Source organism: Cyanistes caeruleus, chromosome 2 (genome assembly GCF_971803275.1).
Source record: "Cyanistes caeruleus chromosome 2, bCyaCae1.hap1.1, whole genome shotgun sequence".
NCBI lineage: Eukaryota > Metazoa > Chordata > Aves > Passeriformes > Paridae > Cyanistes > Cyanistes caeruleus.
In genome coordinates this window covers 28,770,803-28,794,366 of record NC_141702.1, presented here as the reverse complement: position 1 = coordinate 28,794,366, position 23,564 = coordinate 28,770,803, and the positions used below count along the sequence as shown (strand labels likewise).

Genomic DNA, 23,564 nt, shown 5'->3' with positions numbered 1-23,564 from the left:
CATTTTAATGTCTTCCTTAACGTCTTTCTGCAAAGACACTCACAAATATATGGAAAGGTCAGGGAAAGCCTCCAGCAGCTGTGGAAGTAAATTTTGTTTAATTCTATTTTTAGTTTTTTATTTTAGTTTTTTTAAAGTTTACTGCAATTCCCGAGCACTTACCCTATCTTTAAGAAGTGTGGAAGATTTAGGCAGAGAATAATTTCATAGCTTGGCACATTTCACACACCTATTGTACGTTGTCTCCTGCCCTCATGCTTGCACCAATCTGTTCGGATGGCATAGCTTCAAGTTGGTCAGACTTACCCTAGGAAATTAAAGGATCTGCCAAAATTAATATAAGCAAGGAAGAGAATACTAGTGAAATTTCCCCTTCCTCAGAACATCTCAAATCTGCAGTATCAGTGCACTGGAGGCTGTTGGGTTAACTTCTGCTCTGTGATTCTTCTGCAGAACAAGAAGACCCCATTATATATTCCCTTCCAACTTCTCAGATTACACATGCACTGATCCGGCCTCTCAAGGAGAGCCTCAGCTTGAGCTAAAATCATCCAAATTTGGCATATAGCAATTTTGATTCAAAGCAAGATGTCTCAGATGTAGAGTTCAGTTGAAAAGCTGGGTTTTGTCTTCCTCTGCTGTGCTCTTAAAAATCTAGCAGTTGAGGTCCGAGTGATTGTATTCAGGATCAGACTCTCCACATAAAATTGTTTGTATTGACTACAGGTTCACAGGTCTTGAAAAGACTAATGCTTGATGCTTAAAGTAATAGCTTTGCTAGGCAGGAGGTGCTATTTTCCACTTCTGGATTTTAAAGACAGACTGAATGCATACAATGAAAAATTACACAGATGTGTGTCTGTAACATAACGTATCTAGGAAACGCTGCAATTATGAAAATATAATGACTAGTTGTTAAAATTGTCAGAACCCTAACTGCAGGTAATACAATTATTTTTTTATGTTGCCTGAAAGGGAAGCTTTTAAAAAATGTCAAAAGAAAACTGAAATTCTCAATGTTTCTGGAAAGTTTCATATGGCATTTGGGACATCAGTAATGATAGCTGGAGTTCATCTTCTGCCTCTTGCCAATGGGCTGTCCTTGCCAAAGTCTTCTTATAAAACTGGAAAAAGAAAACAAATGTATAGATGTATTTTCCTGATTTATGTGATAGTGCTGTATACATAAAGAGGGATTGATAGAATAAATTTAATCACTTTACATACACATCAAATGTGCAAATCTCTGTTTACACTACATAGAAGAGCTAACTAGACTTTTCTTGGTTTGCTTATACTGGTATGAATGAGGGACAGCTCTGATGAGACCTATGGATTTATTCCAGATTTATCTGTTATTATGAAGAACAAAACCTGTCCTAATTTGCTTATCTTTTCAGGTAAGGTGATCTACCTGCAGTTCAAGTAATTTCATTTGCAATGATGCTTTTTTTTTATTTTATTTTTATGGCAAAATTTTTATGGTTCTTCCATAAAAGAAGGATTTTCTAATACTCAGGAACTTGAAACAGTCAGCTTATGCATTTACAAGAATACTCTGCTGAAGTGAAAACTCTGAACCTGTGTATTTCAGAGAGTACCACAGCAAATGACACATCCCCTGCTGACCAGAGCAGACACTGCTGCTCTCCTGATTGAGTGGGTTCCAAATTTTGATGCTTATACCTGCATCTTGCATGTGGGAATTAATCCTCAATCTGACTGTATTAGAGCTGACAGCCCTCTAGGCCCCTCCAGCTGTCACCAAAACAAATTCTTCACCAGCCTTCCTGCCTCTCCAGAATGCCTTAGGCAATAGGGAATGCATTTTTCTTGTTTGTGCCCATCTATGGTGACACAGATGACAACATGGCTGCAATAAAGCTGAAGCATTCCCTGGCAAGAAGAACTTGCTGGCTTCCTTTTCTCAGGTTAATTCAGTTTTCATTATATTTGACTCTGATGCTGTGGATGTGTAGCATGAATCTAAAAAGCCTGCTGGTTTCAAAAATAGGTGCTGCTGGTTGCAGTCGTGGTTGCTGGCTGGCGTTTCATAAACATTCACATTCTGGAGAGAACAGGGGGTGATTTTATGAGCTTTGATGTAGAAGTGGAACTAACTAGCACACCACTGTGTGTCAGTTCACAGAGAGGGCAGATAGACATCTGGGACACAAAAAACAGCTGCTGAGATGAGGCATCCCTTTGAAATGATAGTTAACTTTGCAACAGTCACTTCCTTCATCCAGGAAATCAGTGAATTGTAATAATTTGGCTTCTGATCCTTGTGAAATTCCTTTGGTGACCTGAGTTGCTAAAGGTTTTTTGGAGAGGCTCTTGAGACAAAAATGCCATTTAAACAGCCTTACTTAAGTCCTTCCATCTTCAATCTATTTTAGACTCTCCTTTTCCTCTTGTAGACACCTTAATCTTTTCAATACTTTTCTTCAGGCAGTAGGCCAGCAAATAAGAGTCCACAACAAAGCTTTTAGTGATTCCATCATTCTTAATTCTTTAAAAAGAAGGATGGGATATTTGACTCTTTTTTTTCCACTAAATGGCTGAGACGGTTCACTCTGTTTCCCCATTCTTCTTACACCTAGACAATCAGTACTGCTGTCAAGAAGGTATGGCAGGAAGGTCAGTGGCAGAGGTAGAACCATCAATTTGCTTCTGCACATCCCAGATGTGTGCTGCACATCCCAAATGGTGCCAGGCAGAGGGTAATGTGAACCTTTCTGCAATTTTAAGCCTGAGAGAAGGACGGATGATTAGAGCCTTCACTTCTCTCATGCTCTATAACAAGGACTAGCACTAACAGGATCTTCGTGCTGGAGTGCAGCAAGGGTATCCAGTCATGTCTCCTCAGGGCCAGAAGAATGAGAGTGCACAATGGTAGAATATTCTGCTGCTGGGATTTTTATCTTCTCTCATCCAGCTGTTGCTAATTGCCTCCCTTCTGCACCAGCCAGCAGAAGGAGATGGGTTTAGACCGCACTAAGGGCAGGACTTTAGAGCTGGTGGTGAACAAACTTCGGTGCAGGTGAGGAAGGACATGTTGACAAGTACCTCCTGGGCACACATCTGGCTGTATTCCTAGTGGAGTTTCAGTATGGGAGGGTGGCAGTGCACAGCGCCTCAGAAGCTGGGGGATAGAATCAGTTTCTGGAAAAATTAACAAGCAACCTGCTAGTGACTGGCAGGTCTGTTGCTGCTGGGCCATCCCTTCTTTGTGACACCACTTCTGCCTTGGCCTTCCTTCACTGCTTGGGCCTGGCAGCTGGCTGGGATACAAGAGTCTGTGTGCTGTCCTCTGCTGTCAGACAAGGGAAAGGAAGGTTGAGCAGCCAGCATGTTCCCATGCCTAAGACCTATAGAGGGTTGATGGGAGTGGTGGACAGAGCATCACCTGAAGTGCACACCTGCTCTGTCCTCAAAAACGCTCTGGGGACCTTGAACAAAAGCTTTTCCTGCCCAGCCTTGGCATTTCCCACAGCAGTGTAATTTCTATTAACAATCTGGCACAATACAGTTATTGTAAAAAAAATAAGATTAAAATATGAAATAATATTAAAATATTAAAATATGATTAAAATATCGATCACTCATATTTGAAAATTAATATATTACCATGCTGAAATATTATGCATACAGGTTTTTTATCATTATATTTTAATAAGTGGTTAGCATTTTTTGAAAGAGATATTTTAGAAGAATGGAGAATACATTAATTATTCACTTTCAAAAATATAAAAATATATATCTTTCTTAGTCAACAATGTAAATGAATGTTAAACCCAGTCATCTATCTTGGATGGAAAAGCAATCTGGAAATTTGATAGAAGTTATAACTGTATCAATATTTACCCTATAAAAGACTAGAATCAATATCTAAGTCAGAGTACAGGTCACAGGTAGTCAGAACACTGATTAAAGAGAGATAAATATATCCTGTTGTCTTTGGTCTGTGTGATAAAGTTGAATGTGGATACAAGCTGACAAGAATTTCCTGATAGAGCAGCTGGTATGGCAGCAACTACTTAATTACCTGAAAGACATATTTGCAATCAGACAGGTTTCCTCAAACAATCTTGCTTGCTCAATACTTTTACCTGTTCAGTTGAAGAGGTCTTTCAGCAGAATGGGAGCAGCAGCCTGTTAAATTCCAAATATTATCTCAGGAGGTCCATCCTTGCAGAAGTGAGGTGGTTTGAAGACGTGACGGCTGTAGGAGCTGATAGTTTTGGTCTTATTTTTGTTAGTGATTTGAGCAACCTGGTCCAGTGGAAGGTGACCCTGCCCAAAGCAGGTGTGGTGGAACTAAATGATCTTATGCTCCCTTCCAGACCAGGACATTCTGTGATTCTATAATTGTACCCAAGTTGAGATGCCAAGAGGACAGCAGTAGAGGGATGGGAAGCCAGATGGGTAAAAAAAATGTTGAACCCAGAGAGTTTATGGTTTTAGAAGCAAATTGTAAATGCAGCACTGCAGGGTTCTCTTTTGAGACCTGTCCAATTCAACCTCTTTGTCAAAGGTGCAAGGTAATGCATTCTTATCAGGTTGGCAGATGACATCAAACTGGGGCAAGTACTTGGTATGTCTAAGCAGGACTGCCCTGCAGAGAGACAGGAGGAGTGGGCCAAAAGCACTGTGCAGAAGAGATGTACACCAGGATCCTGGGCTTTTTTTTTGTTTGTTTGTTTTTTGTTTTTTTTTAATAAGAAACTTTTGGTTGATGCCTTTTATTACAAATTATTCAAAATCAAACAACTTATCTTGAGAAAAGAATTCTTTAAGTGCTAGCTTTAGAAAACTACCCCTTTCCAAAAACTTATCTGCTTATCTCTTTGCTTGCTAATACAGTGCCACAGAGCTGGCCAAGATTTGAAGAAAATGTTCTGAACTCAAAATTTCAAAATGGTAAAAACATAAAAAATGGCCTGAGAACTCAGGGTTTTTTAGTGGAGTACTTACCAGCTAACAACCCATACAAAATGTACTATTGATTTCCATACCTGTAGTAAACTCCGTGGTGTCTTCAGATCATTGAAGTTTCCAGAGTTCTCCAGTGCTTTGTGATTTTAGGTGTACTGAAATGTAGGAAATGGTTGTCTAACAGAGGTTTCAACCTCCTCTTTAGATGCATGATGTCATTTGATATGGAATATCCCTTAGGTCAGTTTGGGTCACCTGTCCTGGCTGTGTCCCCTCCCAGTCTCCTATGCTGCCCCAACTTCCTCATCAGCATGGTGGCACAAAAAGCAGAAAAGGCCTTGGCTCTGTGTAAGCCCTGCTCAGCAATAACAAAAACATCTCTATAATTAATCAACCCTGCATTCAGCACAAATCCAAAACACAGCCTCATGCCAGCCACTGAGAAGAAAGTTAACACTACCCCAGCCAAAACCAGCACTGCCCCAAAATATGGTCATCATAACATGGTGCTGAGACAGATGATTTTGAATCTATTTTTTGAAATTATGAAAAGCTATTTCAGACCAAGAATTAAGCATGGGTGTTTTAAAAGTTTATAATCTCTTATTTTCTTAGTGGAGATATTTTATTTCTTTTTTTCATATATTCCATATTGAACCTGAAAGTCACCATTTGTGGCACAGATTAGGGTTGGACTGTAATAAAAAATACTATTCTCTCCTTTCTCATGCAATGATAATTGGAGGTTTTTTAATGGTGTAAGAGATTATCCTTTTTACTTCAGTGTAATCTCCCTTGAGAATTGGTTTGTTTTAAATTAATTTGTTAAGGGAGCCACAGAGAAACCATTCTCATGTTTTTGTGTCAATTATAGTGTGTAATTTTTTCTCAGATGGCATGGCCTGAGTCTACCAACTAACTGCTACTGGCTTTATGTGCTCTGAGGGGGCGATTGTCTTTCCTTCTTTGCATAATTATTTTCTGGTCAGAGGACAGCATGAGGAAGCTGGAAAGCTTCCCCATTCTACTCATCTGAGAAAGGTTTCAACCACCACCTTCTGAGTTTCAGGAAGGCATCACACAGTATCCATGTTAAACATGTCATCTCCTGAAGTCTGGCCTCTCTCTAAACAGAAATAAGAGCATCAGGGAGCTAGAGTCCACAAAAAAAAAGTAGCTTGACTGTTGCCCAATTGTTAGGAGATTCTCATGGAGTGAAAAATCGAGACTGCAGTGCCAGGCAAACATTCATATTCTATCAGACCATTTGTGGCTGAAATCTAACATCAGCTCAAAGCACAACACTGTAATTTTCCTGGCTCCCTAACTCTGTCATGCCTGCCTGACCCATATTTAATCTTCCAGAATGTGCTTTTTTGCAGTCTACTGATACTTGGCAGTTTAAATTGTCCTGGGCTGTGGTCCTTTGTCACTCAGGAGGATGAGAATCTGGATAATCCACACACAGGAGTTGGAGGTGTAACAATAAAATTATAGGGAAGGTGAATTCTCTACTTGAACTGACATAAATGTTCAAAAGAGGGGCAGGAAAGGTAGATTCTGATTAAGTAGTGCCACTGTGTGATAGTGAGGGCAGCTCTGACATTCATAAGAATTTGGGAAATCTGACATGGCACCCATAATCCCATGCCTCTCTAGAGTAACAGTTGGAGGTAGGATATACTGGAGCATCTGAGAAAATCTTCCCCTGAAGATTTCCCATGTTAAAACTAGTATCATTTTAGGTGTGGTGTGAAGTTTTCATATCAGTGTGCAGTGCCCAGTTAAATGTTTCACAAAATGTAGGCCATCTCAACTGCCTAAATTGAACTGCATCCTTCTTCTAGTAAAGGGAAAGCTGAATTAGCTTTTAGACTCCATTGACTGTATTGACCTGTTCTTCAGTGATTATAATGGGAGTTTAGACTTTAGCTCACAAGTTGATGTCTAAATCCTACTAAATCTGCTGCTTAATTTAGAAGAATTTTATTGCCCTTGTGAGGCTTTTAAATTCTTTGTACAATCAATCTGTACTTAGAGAACTGGCTGGGTGTACCTGGGCTTCAGAGGTGCTTCTCTTTTCCTTTAGGTTGCAAAAATAACCTGGACAGCTGTGATAGGTAGAGTTAGATTGCCCTAATGAGTTCTGTGCTTGAAATATTGACAGGACAATGTTTTAATTTTAATTCTAAATTAGATAGAAAGGATTCTATCTGTCTTTACAAACCATAGATAATTCACACTTGATTTAAGAACCTAACTATTAAAATGAGTTCTCAAAATCTTTTCCTAATAAATAGTTCTTGAGAAGAGCAGGAAATAAAGTGGTTGGGTCCAAGGAGGCACCAAATAAGAAACTGAACATACAAACTAATAATTTATAGGGTTTTTTAATACTATGAGGTCCTTCAGGCATCACCTTTTGCAATTTCCTAAATCAAAAATTTAGGGACATAATCCAATAAATCATTCAACCAATAATAGGCATAGACAGTAGTTTTTTGCTGGTTTTAAAATTGGATTCTGAGCACCAGATTTTTAAAGTATTTCAGTTCTTAAGGATTTGATTCACAAAAGAACTTGGATTTTTTTTTGATGGTCAGCACTGCATTATGTAAGCTTTAGGTGCCTTTAGGTTTCCTCTGCTTGCCTCCACATGTTGAACAAGGCACATTATCTGCTTATACAGTGCATGCAAAGTAAACATCTCCAGCTGGGCTTCCCAATAGCTGCCCAAGATAATCAATAACAAACACTGAGACTAGAGCCATTTGTTAAACCCCACCTCTACTGAGGACTCTTAGTCACAGGGAGGAGCAGACATGAGCAGCAGATCCCAAGCCCTTCCCTGTCTTAGATGCCCATTCTATGTTTTCAAGAAGAGAGCCAGGAAGTGACTGGCATCACTCTGAACACCTAGCTAGAGGAAGGAGGTTTACCCAAACTGAAATGAAAGCTCATAATTCAGCACACTTCCAGGGTGTGGGAAACAGCTACTAGTCCATCTGGAAGGATTCACCTAGTCCTTGTTCACTTTTGGAGTATAGAACCTAATCAGTGGGCTGTAGAGATCTCTCTGTCAGTCTTGGTGCAACAGTGCAACTAAAGGAAAAAAGTCAGCCTTCATGTCACCAGGGAGAAGGAGCAGCAGAAAAAAACCCCAATATACTCATCAAGAGAATTACTTAAGAGAGGCTGCTGGTGCCCATTTCTTGCTCAAAGAGATGGTGATAGCCTTTTCCATTAAAAGGTTAGATAAAAAAGTGAAAGTTTAAGTATTTCTGGGTTTTTGTTTTCTTCTACTGAATAAAAGGGAATTTTACAAGCTTCTTTGTTGAGTTTTTCCTTTTTCTATATGAAACAAACAGAATACCCTAACGAGTTATGGATTTACTGAACTCATTTAAGAACTTTAGTAGACTTGAAAAAGCTGCAAAGGACACAGGGATCGTTGAAATCAGGGATGGACTTCTACATGGAAACTAACTGAGCATGGGATTGTAATCCTGAAAAAAGAGGTAACTCTAGGGCCAATAGCAGCAACTTGTATAGTCAAGGGAGGAAGTTGAATTGGTTAAAGTTATTAACTGTTCCTCATAAGAAGTAATGAGGTATAAAATGACACCAGAGAAGAACAAACAAGAGGTTCAGTACTGTAGCATAGTTAATTGGAATAACTCAGCACCACAGGATGGTCCAGTGCAGCTTAAGAGGCAATTTTGTCAAAGCAGATAAATGGCTCTTGCTTTATCTTACAACTGTAATTAATGGACAGGAGACTTCAGTGGAAATGCTAGGTTTGGTAGTCATGCCTATCTTATCAGTAATTGAATTTCTCTTAGTGAGGCCACTTCTGTTTTCCTTGCAAAGAAAGATGTTTCTAAAAAAGTAAATAGAAAAGATTACAGCATTGCACTGTTTGAGACCTGGCTAGAAATGAATCACAGCTCCCCAACCACATATTCAGCTGGGTGCCTCTCTGGATTCCTCCCTCAGCACATGAAAAGGGGTTTGACTGCACAAGTGAGCCCTATGACACTTTTTTGAGGGAGAGAAATAAAGTTTGCTCATACAAACCACTTCTGGTGTCTTATCCAGAGATTCAGCACAGCCTCGAGCTAATGCCTGAGGAGCTGAGTCTGCTATCAGTACATGTCTCCATCTGCTGATTGCCAACAGAGATTTCCATATTTCCTCATATAACCCAAATGGAAAACATACCCTGATGCTGTGTTGGATGTCTGCTTCCAAGTGGGAGGCAGGCCTTTTGTTAAACCTGCTCTGGCAGCTATGGGAAACAGAGACAAGCCAAAGCATTCTCTAATGCATTAGCATTTCTCCTGATGCAGCTTGGGGCTTGGATGTTTTTTGCTTCGTTGTTTGTTTTTGTTTGTTTTTAAAACAGATTATCCCAGTTTAATCCTGTGTAAAACAATATTAGGTGATTTATGTCTTATCATCATGGAAATAAATGACAATCTCAAAGGAGTGTCAGGACACTTCCAAGAGCACTTATATATTGATTGAGAAGAACTCAGACTCAGTAGTTAAATGGAAAAGACCTCTAGCTCTTTTTGTCTTTTGTCCAAACTCTTCATCATAGTTAGTCATTAGCATTAAATATATGCAACATTAAACCACTGTTACTCCAAAGGTGCATCAGAATGGCAGCACTGCTATCTTACCTCTCATCCCTTGTAGCGTCACTTACACTCTCCTCCCTTCTTATTTCCAAGAGATATTGTAGAGTATAAGCTGAAGTTTAATAGTGACTAATTCATAGTTTACCTCCAAATTTCTCACTTTGTCAAAGGCCCATATAGCAAATAATTTTGGTAGCAACACAGCCTTTACACAGCCTTGGATCTGAAACCCTGGAGATCTTGAACTATTGTCTGGGTGATCTCTGGCTGCTCAGCTAGATTTCCTGTATGCACTGCTTCCTGACACTGAAAAATCCAGGCCATATTTTGTTTAGCATATTTTGTTTTAACTTGCCAGAAAAAGAAATCTTTCCCTGAATATGCATGCAAGAAGGAGACAGAGGAACTGCTATACAACTGCTAATATATATTTAAACTGTTGAGAAAAATCTTTAATAAAAAAGACTTTTGCCTCTTGTATATGTATCTAGGGAATATGTATTTTGAGTTGCTTCTGGGTAAACTCTGGGTTGAGCTCAGCTGCCTCAGGCTCCTTTAGTGCTGGTGACAGCAACATTGGCTGAGCCCTCAACACCAGAGCCACCCTCAAACACCTGAACCTTTCTGTAGCAGCAGCTGGACCCCAGCTGAGGGAGCCAGGCCATGCAGAGTGGCACTAGCTGGCAGGCAGATGCAGGGCCCCCTGTCATGTCTGTGTCTAGTATGATTTAGGGAGTCCTGACTTAATTTTTATTTGCATGTAATATACTGCCAAACATCTGCTCAGTGCTTTATCAACATTTATGCTAGTGCATAAAAGTTTGTACTCTCCTGCTGGGCTTAGTCTGACATTTATCATTTCAGAGACATTGAGCAGAAACTGCAAGTATGAGTGGCATCTTGCTTATAGGAAACAAGCTCTGTTTTAATAGCAAGCAGTCAAATCAGGAGGCAAATATACTGGGTTTCAGCATGCTTTTTTCTTTCTAAATATGAAATACGTAAGAAAATAAAAATGCCTAGCATTTTCTGCTAAGAGCAGCACAAACTCTAAATAAAGAGGCACTGAATGTTGCTGCTCCTACATGGAAAGCACATCTGTGACTGCCGTGTGATACATAAACACCCAGGCTAATGCTAAACCTGAATCCACTGGGTTATTAATAACAGCATAACTGGGTCAGCAGTGTATTGAGTGTAAACTGATTTATCATATTTCCTGGGTAAGTTTGCAGTCTGCCCTAAGCTTTCTACAGTTGTAACTAGACCACCATTGAACAGGAGTTAGGTGATATAAAGCTTATACAAATAATTTCTGCATTACAGTTATTGAAATATCGAGGTGTTCAGGATTTGCGTTCTGTTTAGATCAGTCAAGGAGGATGCTCAGGCTTATATCTGGATTCTACCCTTCCTCATTTGGACTCAAAAATTAGAAATTTTATAAAACATGTTCTGAGATTTTTACCATATGGAATGAAATCCTTAAAAAATGTGCAGTTTCTGTTGTATGTACTGAGAGGTTTTTGGTGCACTGAAATTTAGAAGGCTGCATAGCCAGCCTTGCCATCTGCCTCCTTCTTCATCAGCCTCTTGAAAAACAGCCAGTTATCTTTTGTTGATGTATCACAGTATAGACTGATAGAATCGTAGAAACATTAAGGTTGGAAAAGACCTCCAAGGTCATCAGGTCCAACCTTGACTGAACACCACCTTGTCAACTAAACCACAGCACTAAGTGACACGTCTAGTTGTTCCTTGAACACCTCCACTACCTCCATGGGCAGCTCAGTCCAATGCTTAACCACTGTTTCTGTGGAGAAATTCTTCTTGATGTCCAACATAAACCTCCCCTGACGCAAGGGAGCATCTTCTGATGCACTTCCTCATCCTGTTGCTGGTTGTCTGGGAGGAGAGCCCCACCTGGCTGCAGCCTCCGTTCAGGCAGTTGTGGACAGGGATAAGATCTCCCCTGAGTCTCCTTTTCTCCAGGCTGAACACCCCCAGCTCTCTCAGATGCTCCTCACAGGACTTACTCTCTAGACCTTCCACCAACTTTGGTGCCCCTCTCTGGACATGATCCAGCACCTCAACATCCTTCCTAAATTGAGGTGCCCAGAACTGGACACAGGACTCAAGCTGTGGCCTCACCAGTGCAGAGTACAAGGGCACAATTGCTGCTCTGCTCCTCCTGGCCACACTATTGCTGACAGAGGCCAGGATGCCATTGGCCTTCTTGGCCACCTGGGCACACGCTGGCTCATGTTCAGCCTCTGACACCAGCACCCTCAAGTCCCTTTCTGCTGGGCAGCTTTCCAGCCACTCTGCCCAGAGTCTGTAGCACAGCCTGGGATTGTTGTGACACAAGAGCAGGACCCAGCACCTGGCCTTGTTCAGCCTTTAGGCACCTAAACCAGTTATTGGACCAGTTATATAACTGGCTGGTGGCCAGTTATTTCTTACTTGTTTAAAGATTCAGAGGCATTAGATTAGAGAAGTCTTCACTTCAGCATGAGGTACTCACTCAAAGCAGGCAAAGTCAGGCTCCTTTTTGTGGCTTAAATACTTTATGGCCTGGAGAAAAGATTGTCAAACTGGAACACTTTCTGAAGATTGGTCCTAAGGTTGATCCTAAGAACTTTTCTCTTAACAGATGGATACTGATCTTCCTCTTCCAGTTCTCTGGGTTAAGTTCTCACTCACAAGCATCTATTCTTGTCGTTTTTCTTCCTAAGCAGATTGGTGATCATGTTTTCTTCCTCTCTAAGATCTCTCCAGCTAGTAGGCTGCAGCATATTCACTTCTGTACAGCAGAAACCAAAGTAGTTTCTGAAACTTTTTTTCTAGAAATGACTATGATATCTGAAGATTTGAGATATCCTTCCATCTATGTCCCCCACAGCTATGCTGTAAATGAGATTTTTGAAGATCTGGTTTTGATTCTATGCATGGAAAAGGAAATTTAATCTTCCTATTCCTAATTGTTTAACTGTATTTTCAATACAAATAGTAATCAGTCTCCTTGTGATTTATGATGCAACCGACTCAGTTTTTCTGGGTTTGGTTCATTGTTTTGGCTTTTTTTTAAAAAAAATATAAAATACTTAGGAACTTTTTAATTTTGAGATTTTTTTTTTTTGTTATACAAGAAGACCATGCCCAAGATATAATGATTCTACGCCAGCATTTTCTTTGGGTGCTGTGCATTGAAACTTAACTTATTTTCCATTATTTGTCTTTCTACAACTAGAAAAAAAATATTATAAAACAGAAAAATTTTAATAGTATTCTGTCAAATCCAGTTTATATGGTACATTGTCAGAAAAAAACCCCAAAACAACCCGCAGAATGGCTACAAGTGTACTAATATGATTTAGAAACTTTTTGCAGAAACTACATACAACATGCTATCAAAACTGTAAATACGTATTCAGTATTTGTGTTTTATAGAAAACTTTATAAATATTAAAATTTTAGAGAAACAATATGGAATAAAATGCACTAGGAAACTGATATGTAGACAAAGGTTTATTTACACCATACAACATTTTAAATATTTTATACACAGCTGCAGCAGAGAAAGCTGTTCTGAGCTTTCCAGAGAAAACTGCAATAATAAAGATGTGAAATATATTATTCATATAAAAGTGAGATTATTACTTTATTGCATTTAAAGCAATGAAGAATGTAGCTCAACAGACATTCATTTAATGACAAAAACTTTGCTTTTATATTATAAAGTAAAAAGTGTAGTAATGGCCAAACAGACTGTTATAAACTTTAAAAACTGCATAAATATATACATTGTGCTTCATGGTGAAGTTTTTTGAAAACTAAACCAAATGAAGCTGTTACAACATGAATCGTTGCTTGAGGTTTATCTATAAAGATTACCTTACAAATCCATTCCACGGGTACTTACAACACACGATGGTAAGAATTGTACACCTGGTTCTCCACTAGCTGCACTAGTGGGAATATACTGTACGAAAAAAACCACTGACATTTGGCACAGGAAGAGCCTGACATAAAGGAGTTGCAATGTTCAGACAGGAGTGTCAGGATTGTCAGGATTCCCAAAGTCTTTTTATTGTCAGTGCAATGAATTATTTTTACTTTGTTTCTGTTTTGTTCAGTTCATTTTTGTTAAACTTCTGTTTGAAAGTCACCTTCTTGCACGTCTAAAGGCAAGTTCAGACACTTCTCCCATTCTGCTGGTCTGAGTTCTAAAGCATCTTTTGCCTCTGTGTCTAATACATTTATCGTTGTATAGTGTTGGTAGTCACCTGTGGTTTTGAAACTGTCCCATGGAGCCTTGCTCGGTCCTGAGTTCTCCTGAAGACCAAAGAAAGAAGAATTAAAATCAAGGATGAAATAATGCAGTTTCCATTTATAAAGCTGGTTGCTGACGTGCTCTCATGAGACACAGAAGCTGGAGAGGGGAAATGGCTTTGCAGGGAGCCAGGCTGGCGGATGCTCGGCACTGCTGCGACTCTTTCTCTGCGAACAATCAACACTTTGGCAGGCTCCTCACCTGAGCTGCCAGCTAAGCCCTTTCTTTCACAAGAACCAATGTGTGAGGAATGGCTGAGAGATCCAGTACCAATAGACATCTTTCTAAGAGTGGGAGAAAAGCAGGAGAAGAGTGTAGAAAAGGGGGAGAAGAGAAAGGAAGGTAACTGAGAAGAGTTTGTTGCCTGAAATATGGAGTGGTTTGAAACAGAGACTGCCGGCTGGATTTTAAATTGTGGCAGGTGCATGGCAGAATGACAGAAACCTCGAAAATACTGTGAGAGCCACCTTGCCTTACAGGCTTTCATGTAAATTAGGATTAACAGACTGAAAGGTGGTTATTTTCTACAGAATGATTTTTTATTTTTTTTTTTTAATGCTAGGTTTTATAAGGTAAAAGGCTTTATGGACCATTTCAATTGGAGATTTCTGCTGTAACATGATGAGTGGGATTTAGTTGTTAAAATCCAGTATTTTTGCACCATCTAAGATGCCTTTGGACTTTCTGCTTAATCTCCAACTGTCTTTCATGAAAGGTGCAGGTCTCCTTTGAGTCCTGTATCATTGCTGCCTGTACTGTGCTGTAAACCAAGACCTCGGTCTAAAATAGCCTGAGATGCCTATATTTAGGTACCTGGATCACTCTCTGACTGTATCACAAATAGACCATCCCTCTAGGCAGCTTTAATTAGCAGACCTTTCAAAAGCACAGCACCAATGTGAAACAGAGTAAACACAACTCTTCCAACTGAGATTCCCTTTGAGATTTGAATTAATTCAAAAATAGCAATTCTCAAGTGAATAGCAAATCTCAAGTAGGGAGACAAATGAAAACTTTACATGTCAGCTGATCTCAAAAGGGGGAGTGAGTAAGAACTTGATACAGAATAACACATATCACAGATAAAGGTTCATCAAAGAATCAGGGCTAAATTTCTTATGGATTAAGATGATGTAAATGATGCAAATCCATTGGCCTCACATCTGCTTAATACCTCTTCTTCAAGTCTGAAAGTAGCTCTTCTGAAAAAGTTATAGAATAAAATGATTCTAGCTCAGTTCCATTTAATATACAATTTTCACATTATAAAATTATTACTAATCAAAATATTACTGATAAAAATATGTCAGACTAAATTAGCTGTTTTAATTAGGAAGAACCAACTATTTCCTTGCTCTCGTTATCAGATGTAGTCAGGGTGTTATGCATGTGTGTATGAATGTGTGTGTATAAATTTGAATTATGATGATAGCAGCCTCAGCTCAGGATGATTTAATTTTTGCTTTTCCCGTGGTAAATATTTATAAACCTATTATGGAAAAGACATGGCATTACAGAGATCTAGTGTGCTTTCTGGACAATTGCATGTATAGGTACATTTATCTGGACTTGCTTGTAATATCTAATTTATTATCTCCTTGCCTAGCTAGAGGAAAAGCCTTATTGATCAAATTATATCAGTGAGCTGCTTTCCCTGTATAAAGGCCCTTAGACACAGTAGGCACATACAGATTTGAAATGTATTCCCTACAGCTCAATTACTTGTCATCTATAATGATGTTAGTGAGTTAGTTATCGTCTATTGTAGAATGCAATGAGTCTTGTCATAGCTTGGATTACTGAAAATAGCTTCGGTTCTCATTTCTGAGGTCTCTAAAGGTGAGATCTTCCTGGGAAATGTACTGAAGTCAAAAGCTTGTTTCATTGTTGCTGTTTAGGATTCACCATATTTTAAATATAATAGAAGGACACTTACCATACTGCCTGATTTTGGTACATCCCGAAATCTGTCCAGAGTCTGAAATTTCTGATTTAACTCTTGAAACAATTCCATATGCCTCTTTCTTGTATGCATGACCTTCTGCAAAATGGAATATACTTGCTTATATTTATAATTGAATCTGTCTTGGTTTTTTTTTTTTTTTTTTTTCTTAAGAGAAGCATTAGTTTTTCCAACATAATAAAGTAAATTGAATTCGGCAGGGCCATCTTTTCCCTACAGATTTGAACAATGGAAGTGAATTGCCCTGGCTTTTCTCTCTACTGCATTTAAAGTTCCTCCTTCATACAAGAGACTGTTTTAACCCTATGTTTATTGAGTTGCCAAAATTAGGGGCCAGTGTTTTTATGCTAGCTTGGAAGTATCCTGAGAGTAATGGCAATTTCTCAGAAGAATATTTCTCTTGCATAACAAGAATATTTTCTAGAACTTCTGTTTTCAGTGTGGATGCTTCTATTTTAATTTCTATAGGAAAGCAAGAGCACTTTTTAGTGGTTCCTGTTGGAATAATTTTTATGAGAATGCTGAACTCATGAAATCTTGGCTCAAAATGGAAAATCCCCAAATGTTATGTCTTTTTAATTAGACATCTTCTTGTCATTCAAATCATCATAAAATGCAGTTGAAATTGCATTCATATTGAGAAAAGTAGGCACGTTTTTTCAGTTTTACTTGCTTTCTTATTTCATGGCTGAAGAAATTGGAAACCACCCTACCTCTAGCCCATGCCAAGGGCACTTTGCCACAGAAAGGAATCATATGGCACTCCTGTGGAAGAGAGTGAGACCCCAAAGAGTCCCCACAATACTCACACAGTGCACAGGCCTCAGCCATGTATCTGCCTGGGCAGCTACTTGGAGAGTGAAGCATGTTTTTAAGCCTAGATTTTAAACTATGCCCATCAGAGCTGTTTTCAAAGGAATTCATGCTGGGTTATGGATTCGGAGCAGCCTCTGGAGCCAAGCTGAAGTCTGCTTAATGTTTGACCAGTCTCATGGTTTTGTGGTCTGGATGGTCTGGGGCTGGGAGGGTCTGAGTATGCTTCATGTCAGTCCAACAGTGGATGGGCTTGGCTTTGCTTTTCTTAAGATTTGTAACTTGAACTTGAATTACAGCCAGGGCAGCAGCCAGGAAAGCTGACAGATGAGGTGCAGGACACAGGCTTTTGTGCAAGTCCTGATTTTGTGTAAAGCCTGATTTTCCCTGGAGTTGTGAGTGAAACCCTGCAAACTTATGTATGTTGTGCCTGAGTGTGACCCTTTCCATGAAGTTACACCCCTGCCAAATCTAGGTTAGTATTTTTTGAAATGGAGTGACAATAGCTGACTCTCAATATTCCTTTATCAATGCAACTTTATCTTTCATTTGCATTATGCCTTTAGAGATTTCATGGGATGTGGCTGCTCTTTTAGCCAGGCATTTCTACTGCTATGTTGTCATATGCATATTAACCTTAATACAGCCACACAGTAGCTTGAGAATTTGTTCACTTCTCAGAAAAGGAGTTTGGCAATATGTCTCACAAAAGAGACATGAGACATCAGCAATTAAAGACCTATTAACTTGAGTTGTGGGGTGAATAAGGGAAAACCTTTTGCAGTATTTGGTAATAAACTCCTTGCAAAAGGTAATTTAACTAGATATAGCTATCTAAATTTATGAGGGGAGTTCCACTTAAGTGACTTCCTAGGGATTCTTTTAAGATATTGATGCCATGGTAGACAGGAGTATATAGCAATTTTCATATACATAAAGTTTTTTTTTAAAAAGGTTCTATCTCAAAGACTATTATTGGTTTAAATAAGAAGACATGGTCATGGGAATAAAACAGTTTTGGTGCCTTAAAACACTAGCTCTAAAGAGCAGGAAATAACATAAGGCTGTGAAACGTCTCCATTTGGAGCTTTTTAGTAGAAAGTTGGGAATATAGAGAACGCTACTTTCATATATCTTTTCCTTAATTGTGTACCCAAGATGTCATTAAATAGCAAATATGAATAATGCAAATGTCTTACTCAGTTCATTACATTATTCCTGAGGAGAAGCAGGTGGGAGGAGAAATAAAATACTTGCACCGGGAAGTCTGCCAGAAAAAAAAATCTTTACATTTTATTCTTAATAGCAGCATGACTGGTATGAACATGTACCCATGGATCTTTTGGTTACTTTGTGTTTTCCTGGCTTCCATTCCATAATTCCTACCCACTGACACCCACTCCCTCCCTACAGCTTATAAAGAACAATCTGAACTGAAGGTGCAGCAACTTAAATTTCAAACTTTAACTCTCAATTTTTAGACTTTTAAGTTTCTGGTTAGAAAGCACCACCTTATCTCCTTTCTAGAAAATATGCTCTGTTGGATAACTCTTTCTCTTTTATAAAAAAACAACCTACAAGGTATTTGTAGTGTGTTATTCTGTTTTCTCTATTAAATGGGCAATGTGGACAACACCCCTTTATTAATCTTAGAAATACTAAGTTTTAACAATACAAAGCCAGGGATCTGGACCACTAATACTAGGATGACTGTGGTATCAAGCATCAAGATCTGAAAAGGATGCAAACTGAACTTTTTCTGCCCTTTATTCTTTAGGCACAGCTTTGCAGTTGCCCATTGATGCTGCATCCCTGCCAGAAGCACCAGGATTAACCACCAAGCTGCAGACACACATCTTCTTGTGGTGTCTCCTGAAGGTTCCATAACTCTTGTGCCCCACGCCCTAAAGGTGGTCAAGCTGAGTTGACACCACTTCCACATTTCTACCGCCCCCACTGTTAAGTCAGATAGTGAGTGTGTTTTGAAGAGACTAGGCATTACTCTGATGATCACCTGCTCACAGAAAAGTATTCAGTGTGGATGGCTGTCAGCAAGATGGGGAGAACTTCAAACATAGCTCTGTACTCAGCTCCCTTTTTCATTTATGATAGAGCTTTAGCTGAACTCTAACTCAAGACAAATACACTCATGAATATTTCATGACACCCCAGCAGCAGTGCTGTATTCAGCTTGGGGATTCCCAACATATGGTCCATGTCCTGTTGGAGTGAGTGTAGTGGAAGGTGACAAAGATGATCAGAGGGCTGGAGGACCTCTCCTATGAATTCAGACTGAAAGAATTGGGGCTGTTCAGCCTGGCAAAGAGAAGACTTCAGGGAGCTCTTACAGAAGCCTTGCAATACCTAAGGGGAGCCTACAAGAAAGCTGGAGAAGGACTTTTTGCAAGAACATATAGTGATAGGACAAGTGGTGATGACTTTAAGCTGAAAGAAGGTAGGTTTAGATTAGATATGGAAAAAAGAGTTTTATGATGATGGTGATGAGACACTGGACCAAGTTGCCAGAAAAGTTGTGGATGCCCCATTCCTGGAAGTGTTAAAGACCAGGCGGAATAAGGCTCAGCCTGGTCTAGTGGAAGATGCTTCTGCCAGTGGTTGGGGCTTGGCACTAAATGATCTTTAAGGCCCTTTTCAACCGAGGCTATTCAGTAAATCTATGACTTGTGGTCAATCTCATAAATAACAATATCATCATCATCATCACCATCATCATCATCACAACTACCAGGTAATTTAGTTTGCCTTGGAGACTTTCTACATTGTCACAGTCAAAAATGTTCTCTCTCAAATCTTGTACAAAGCAGCTAAATTAAAAGAACAGATGGGGGAATACCTTCCCAACCCTCTAATGGAAACATGCTGTTTTTTCAAGATGTTATAGTTGCCAAACTTGGGAACAGGAAATAATTTTTCCCTGCAGGCATATTTTTTTACCTTTGCCTTCAAGAGATGTCTTCAGATTAGTAAGAGAATGATTTTAAACTTTTGTGAATTATAATACTATTATAATAAATAGCTATGGCAGATGAAATTCTGAAAGAATGTAGCTCCAGCAGTGATCAATTTAGCATTATTGTTGGAGAAAGACTACTGATCTGTGGTAAGGAGAGTCTAATATTCACACTTGTCCTGTGTATCCTTGCTCTCCCCCAGAGCTAGAGATTACCTGAATCCTGGGGATCAGGATAATAAGGCATTTTCTAAATTATTTGACATAAATGTTGCTAACAGAGTAGATCCAATGAATGGCTTAGAGAAATGAGAGAGTGGGGTGACCGGAGAAATCCGAAAGTCAGACTCTGTTATAGAATTTAAAGGCAATTGTGATCTTGAATCCTAAAATGCATGCCAATAATACTGTTTAGCTCTCCTGTACATTTTTGTAATTGCCAGCATACACCTATTATAAAGCCCTCCTGGGAATTTCTACAGCATCTGTATTTCTGTTCAACATAATTAGAATGAATTTTATTTGATCTGACAGCTAACTGTTAGTGTTGAGACTTAATGAAAAAGCTACCTGTCCAGCTCTAGAGAAAATATGACAGGAGTTGGAGGGCACTTAGCTGGGGTTAGCACAGCCTAAGGCAGCAAGGATCCAAAATGTCCAGCCCAATAATTTTGCTCATGTTTTGGACACCAGACTGCATGAATGAATCCAAACTTATCTTTATTAATAGCAAGAAAAGAGCTGTAAAGTTGTTTTATGTTGACTGTTCATTTAGAAACCTTCAAAGTTCAACTAGATTAGTCAGTGTTTTATAAAATCTAATTGTGGACAGTATATTATGTAGCAGAAATACTTCCAGCTGACAGGCTAAGCCCTGGTTGGTACATTCTGTTTTTTTTTCCTACATGAAGGGAAAATTTAAGAATGCAATGGTAAGCTATTTAAAAGGGAAAACAAGATACAGATACACAATTTTGAGATCCTCCTCTCTAACTAGCTTGAGATCTATGCTAAGTGCTTGCCAGTTTTGATGTCATCCTTTTCTTTCTCCCTTTCTTTTGACTGAGACACGTTTTCTATAACAGAACCCACACAGACACAGGACTTCCATTATTTATAATCCATTGCAAAGGCCCTTAAAACTACATCTGTATTTCTGCATTTATTGAGGATAACAGAAAGAGAATATTTAGTGGTGTTATGTAGTCTTAGTCTAGCTGTGTTCACATTGCATAGCAGTTGGCTTTGTGTTTCTTCTGTGGCTCTTGGAGAAAAATGGCCTTTCTAATTTTTTTAAATGTATTTTTATTGTTTTTATTTCAAATTATTTATATTAAGGTGAATGTTCCATTGGAAGCCACTAGAATAGCCTTCTTTTTTTTTTTTTCTTTTTTTCAGTATGAAACCATGAATATGTGGTAATAAGTCAAACATGTCCAAGAGTATTCTCTGACAATATCTAACATGGAATGGTCTCCATGAATAGTAAATTCTATTAAATTCTCTTAGTTTTCCAAATAAAAAGTCTAAAACCAAATTGTCTATTGTGAATGGTAGCCGGATTGAACTGAGACCCTTAATGACATTCAAGAACTTCTTGGAGAGACAAAGGTGGTCCAGATAAAATAGTGAAGGTCTCTCTAAAAGTTAATCCACATAAAAGATGGCATTTTTGGAACCCAGGAATATTCCCTCAAATGTCTAATTTATTAAGGTAGACATAGCCCGAGTATTTGTCTCGAATGTATATAGAGACATGTGAAAGGTTTAGGGCGTAGATCCTGCAGAGTGTTAAAAGGAAAAGGACAGAGGTAGCCAAACTTGTCCCACCCTTGTCCACACTGCATACTTAACATATCCTACCTTCAGAACCACACCCATGTCATTCTATGATTTGGTATCCTCAAAAATATGGAAGGACATTGTCTCAGAGAGTGCCAGCTGGCACTGGTCACAGACAAAGCAGAGAAAATGTTAAACGTTTAAGTAGTAAGTTCAATCCCTTTGGCTTGACCTCCAGACTGTATTCCATTTTGCACTCAAGCTGCTCTGGGATATCCAAAGAGCAGCATTTTGGCCACACCACACTATCACAATAATTTTTGGCTTTTTTATTTTATTTTACCTTAGAGAGCCATGCTATGTGTAAGGATATAGGAAAGCTCACAGACTTAATCAAAAGAATCATAAAGCTGGGGGTGAGATGAGGTTAGTCTGCATCAATACTTGTAAAACACAGTAGCAACTGGCACAGTATTGCTGCTGCTCTCAGTTCCTCAGCACTCACTTCCAGTGGTCCCATCCTTTTTCTTTTCACAAAAAATATATTTTCCTGCATTTTAATAGTAATTCTAAAAACACTAGGCCATGGAATATTGCAAACAAGTTAAGAAAAAGGTGTAAATAAGCAGCACCACAAAGCTGGGAGGAGTGGCTGATACTCCTGAGGGCTGTGCAGCCCTTCAGAAGGACCAGGACAGGTTGGAGAGGTGGGCAGAGAAGAACTGTCTGAAATTCAACAGAGGAAAGAGCAGGGTCTAACACCTGGGGAAGGATAATCCCCTGCAGCAGGACAGACTGGGTGCTGACCTGCTGGAAAGCAGCTCTGCAGAAGAGACCCTGGGAGTCTGAGTGGACAACAAGCTGTCCATGAACCAAGCACTGCCCTTGTGGCCAAGAGGGCCAATTGTGACCTTGGGTGCATTAGGAAGAGCTTTGCCACCAGGTTGAGGGAGGTGGTCCTGTCCCTCTACTCAGCCTTGGTGTGGCCACATTTGGAGTTCTGAGTCCAATTCAGGGCTCTTCAGTAGAAGTGAGACATGGAATTCCTGCAACAGGTCCAGGGGAGGACAACAAGGATGACTGAGGGATTGGACCATCTTATCTTACAAGGAAAGATTGAGGGAATTGGGCCTATTCAGCCTTGAAAACTGACAACTGAGAGTGGACCCAATCACTGTCTATCAGTATTTAAAAGGTGGTGTTGAAGAGGTCTGCAGGCTCTTCTTGGTGGTGCCAAGCAACAAGTCAAGTGGTAAAGGGCAGGAAGTTCCACCTGAATATGAGGAAGAATTTCTTTGCTGTTCAGGTGTCACTGTCACAGACTGCCCAGAGAGGTTGTGGAGTCTCCCTCACTGGAGCCATTCAAGAGCCATCTGGACATAATCCTGTGCTATGTGCTCTAGGATGACCCTACTTGAGCAGGGAAGTTGGACCAGGTGACCCACTGTAGTCTCTTCCAACATGGCCCATTCTGTGATTCTGTGAAACCATATGAGTCAAGAGAAAATGTGTAATGGGAATCCTTTTTATTGAGATAAGAATGTGTACATTGTTGGTGTTTATTTGGTGTTGGATTATGTTTCTGCAGGATTATTCCTCCTGTCAGGAGGGATGTTTTGGTATCTGTTACCGCAGAGAATGCGCTCATTGTGATATTTCTACTTTTCAATGACAAAACCAGTGAAGTTTAGAATTCTTTATATCACTATAGTTAAAAAACTTCTGATTGAATTTAATTTTAGAGTTGCTTGTACATCAGAATTTCGTTATTGTTTAATGTTTTTCCTCTTCCTTTCTATGCATTTATCCTAAAGCATATTTAGGGTAATTGCAAATGGGAGTTTTTGATGTTATGGTTGATATGTGCTGATCACAGGCTTTCAAATTTTAGCCCATGATGTGTAGGTTCCATACAAATATAATTGTTCAGCTTCTTTGGAGACACATAATGAATTATATCAAACTACCTCTATGCATGAATAGACAACCTATGTGAAAACCCCAAATTATGAACAGCCCCTTGAAAACTAACTGCTGTATTCCTTTGGGTAGAAGTCAGAGAAAAAAAGTTCAAACAAATCTCTAAGAGACTTAACCATACTGACTGAGATAGAACAAAAT

At 39.3% G+C, this 23,564-nt stretch overlaps 1 protein-coding gene and 1 long non-coding RNA gene across 16 annotated transcripts in view; both read right to left on the bottom strand.

Annotated features, from left to right (window-relative positions):
* Positions 1-1,017: 1,017 nt before the first annotated feature.
* On the bottom strand, positions 1,018-3,517 carry LOC147654698 (uncharacterized). Its single transcript, XR_015282920.1, has 2 exons — positions 3,070-3,517; positions 1,018-1,124 (listed from the first exon to the last, which is right to left on the bottom strand). It is a non-coding gene; the product is annotated as an uncharacterized LOC147654698 (long non-coding RNA).
* A 9,579-nt stretch (positions 3,518-13,096) lies between these two features.
* ADGRB3 (adhesion G protein-coupled receptor B3) overlaps positions 13,097-23,564 on the bottom strand; it is a 441,482-nt gene continuing 431,014 nt past the window's right edge. For 14 of the 15 annotated variants that reach the window (XR_015282914.1, XM_023922413.2, XM_023922418.2 and 11 more), the window contains 2 exons: positions 15,851-15,955; positions 13,097-13,916 (listed from right to left, as the gene is read on the bottom strand). Coding sequence is in view for 14 of the 15 variants with exons in the window: in XM_023922413.2 (XP_023778181.1) it covers positions 13,728-13,916; positions 15,851-15,955 (294 nt within the window). In the remaining variant the exon portion in view is untranslated. The remainder of the gene's footprint in view (positions 13,917-15,850; positions 15,956-23,564) is intronic. The other variant, XM_023922420.2, reaches the window with a different exon arrangement.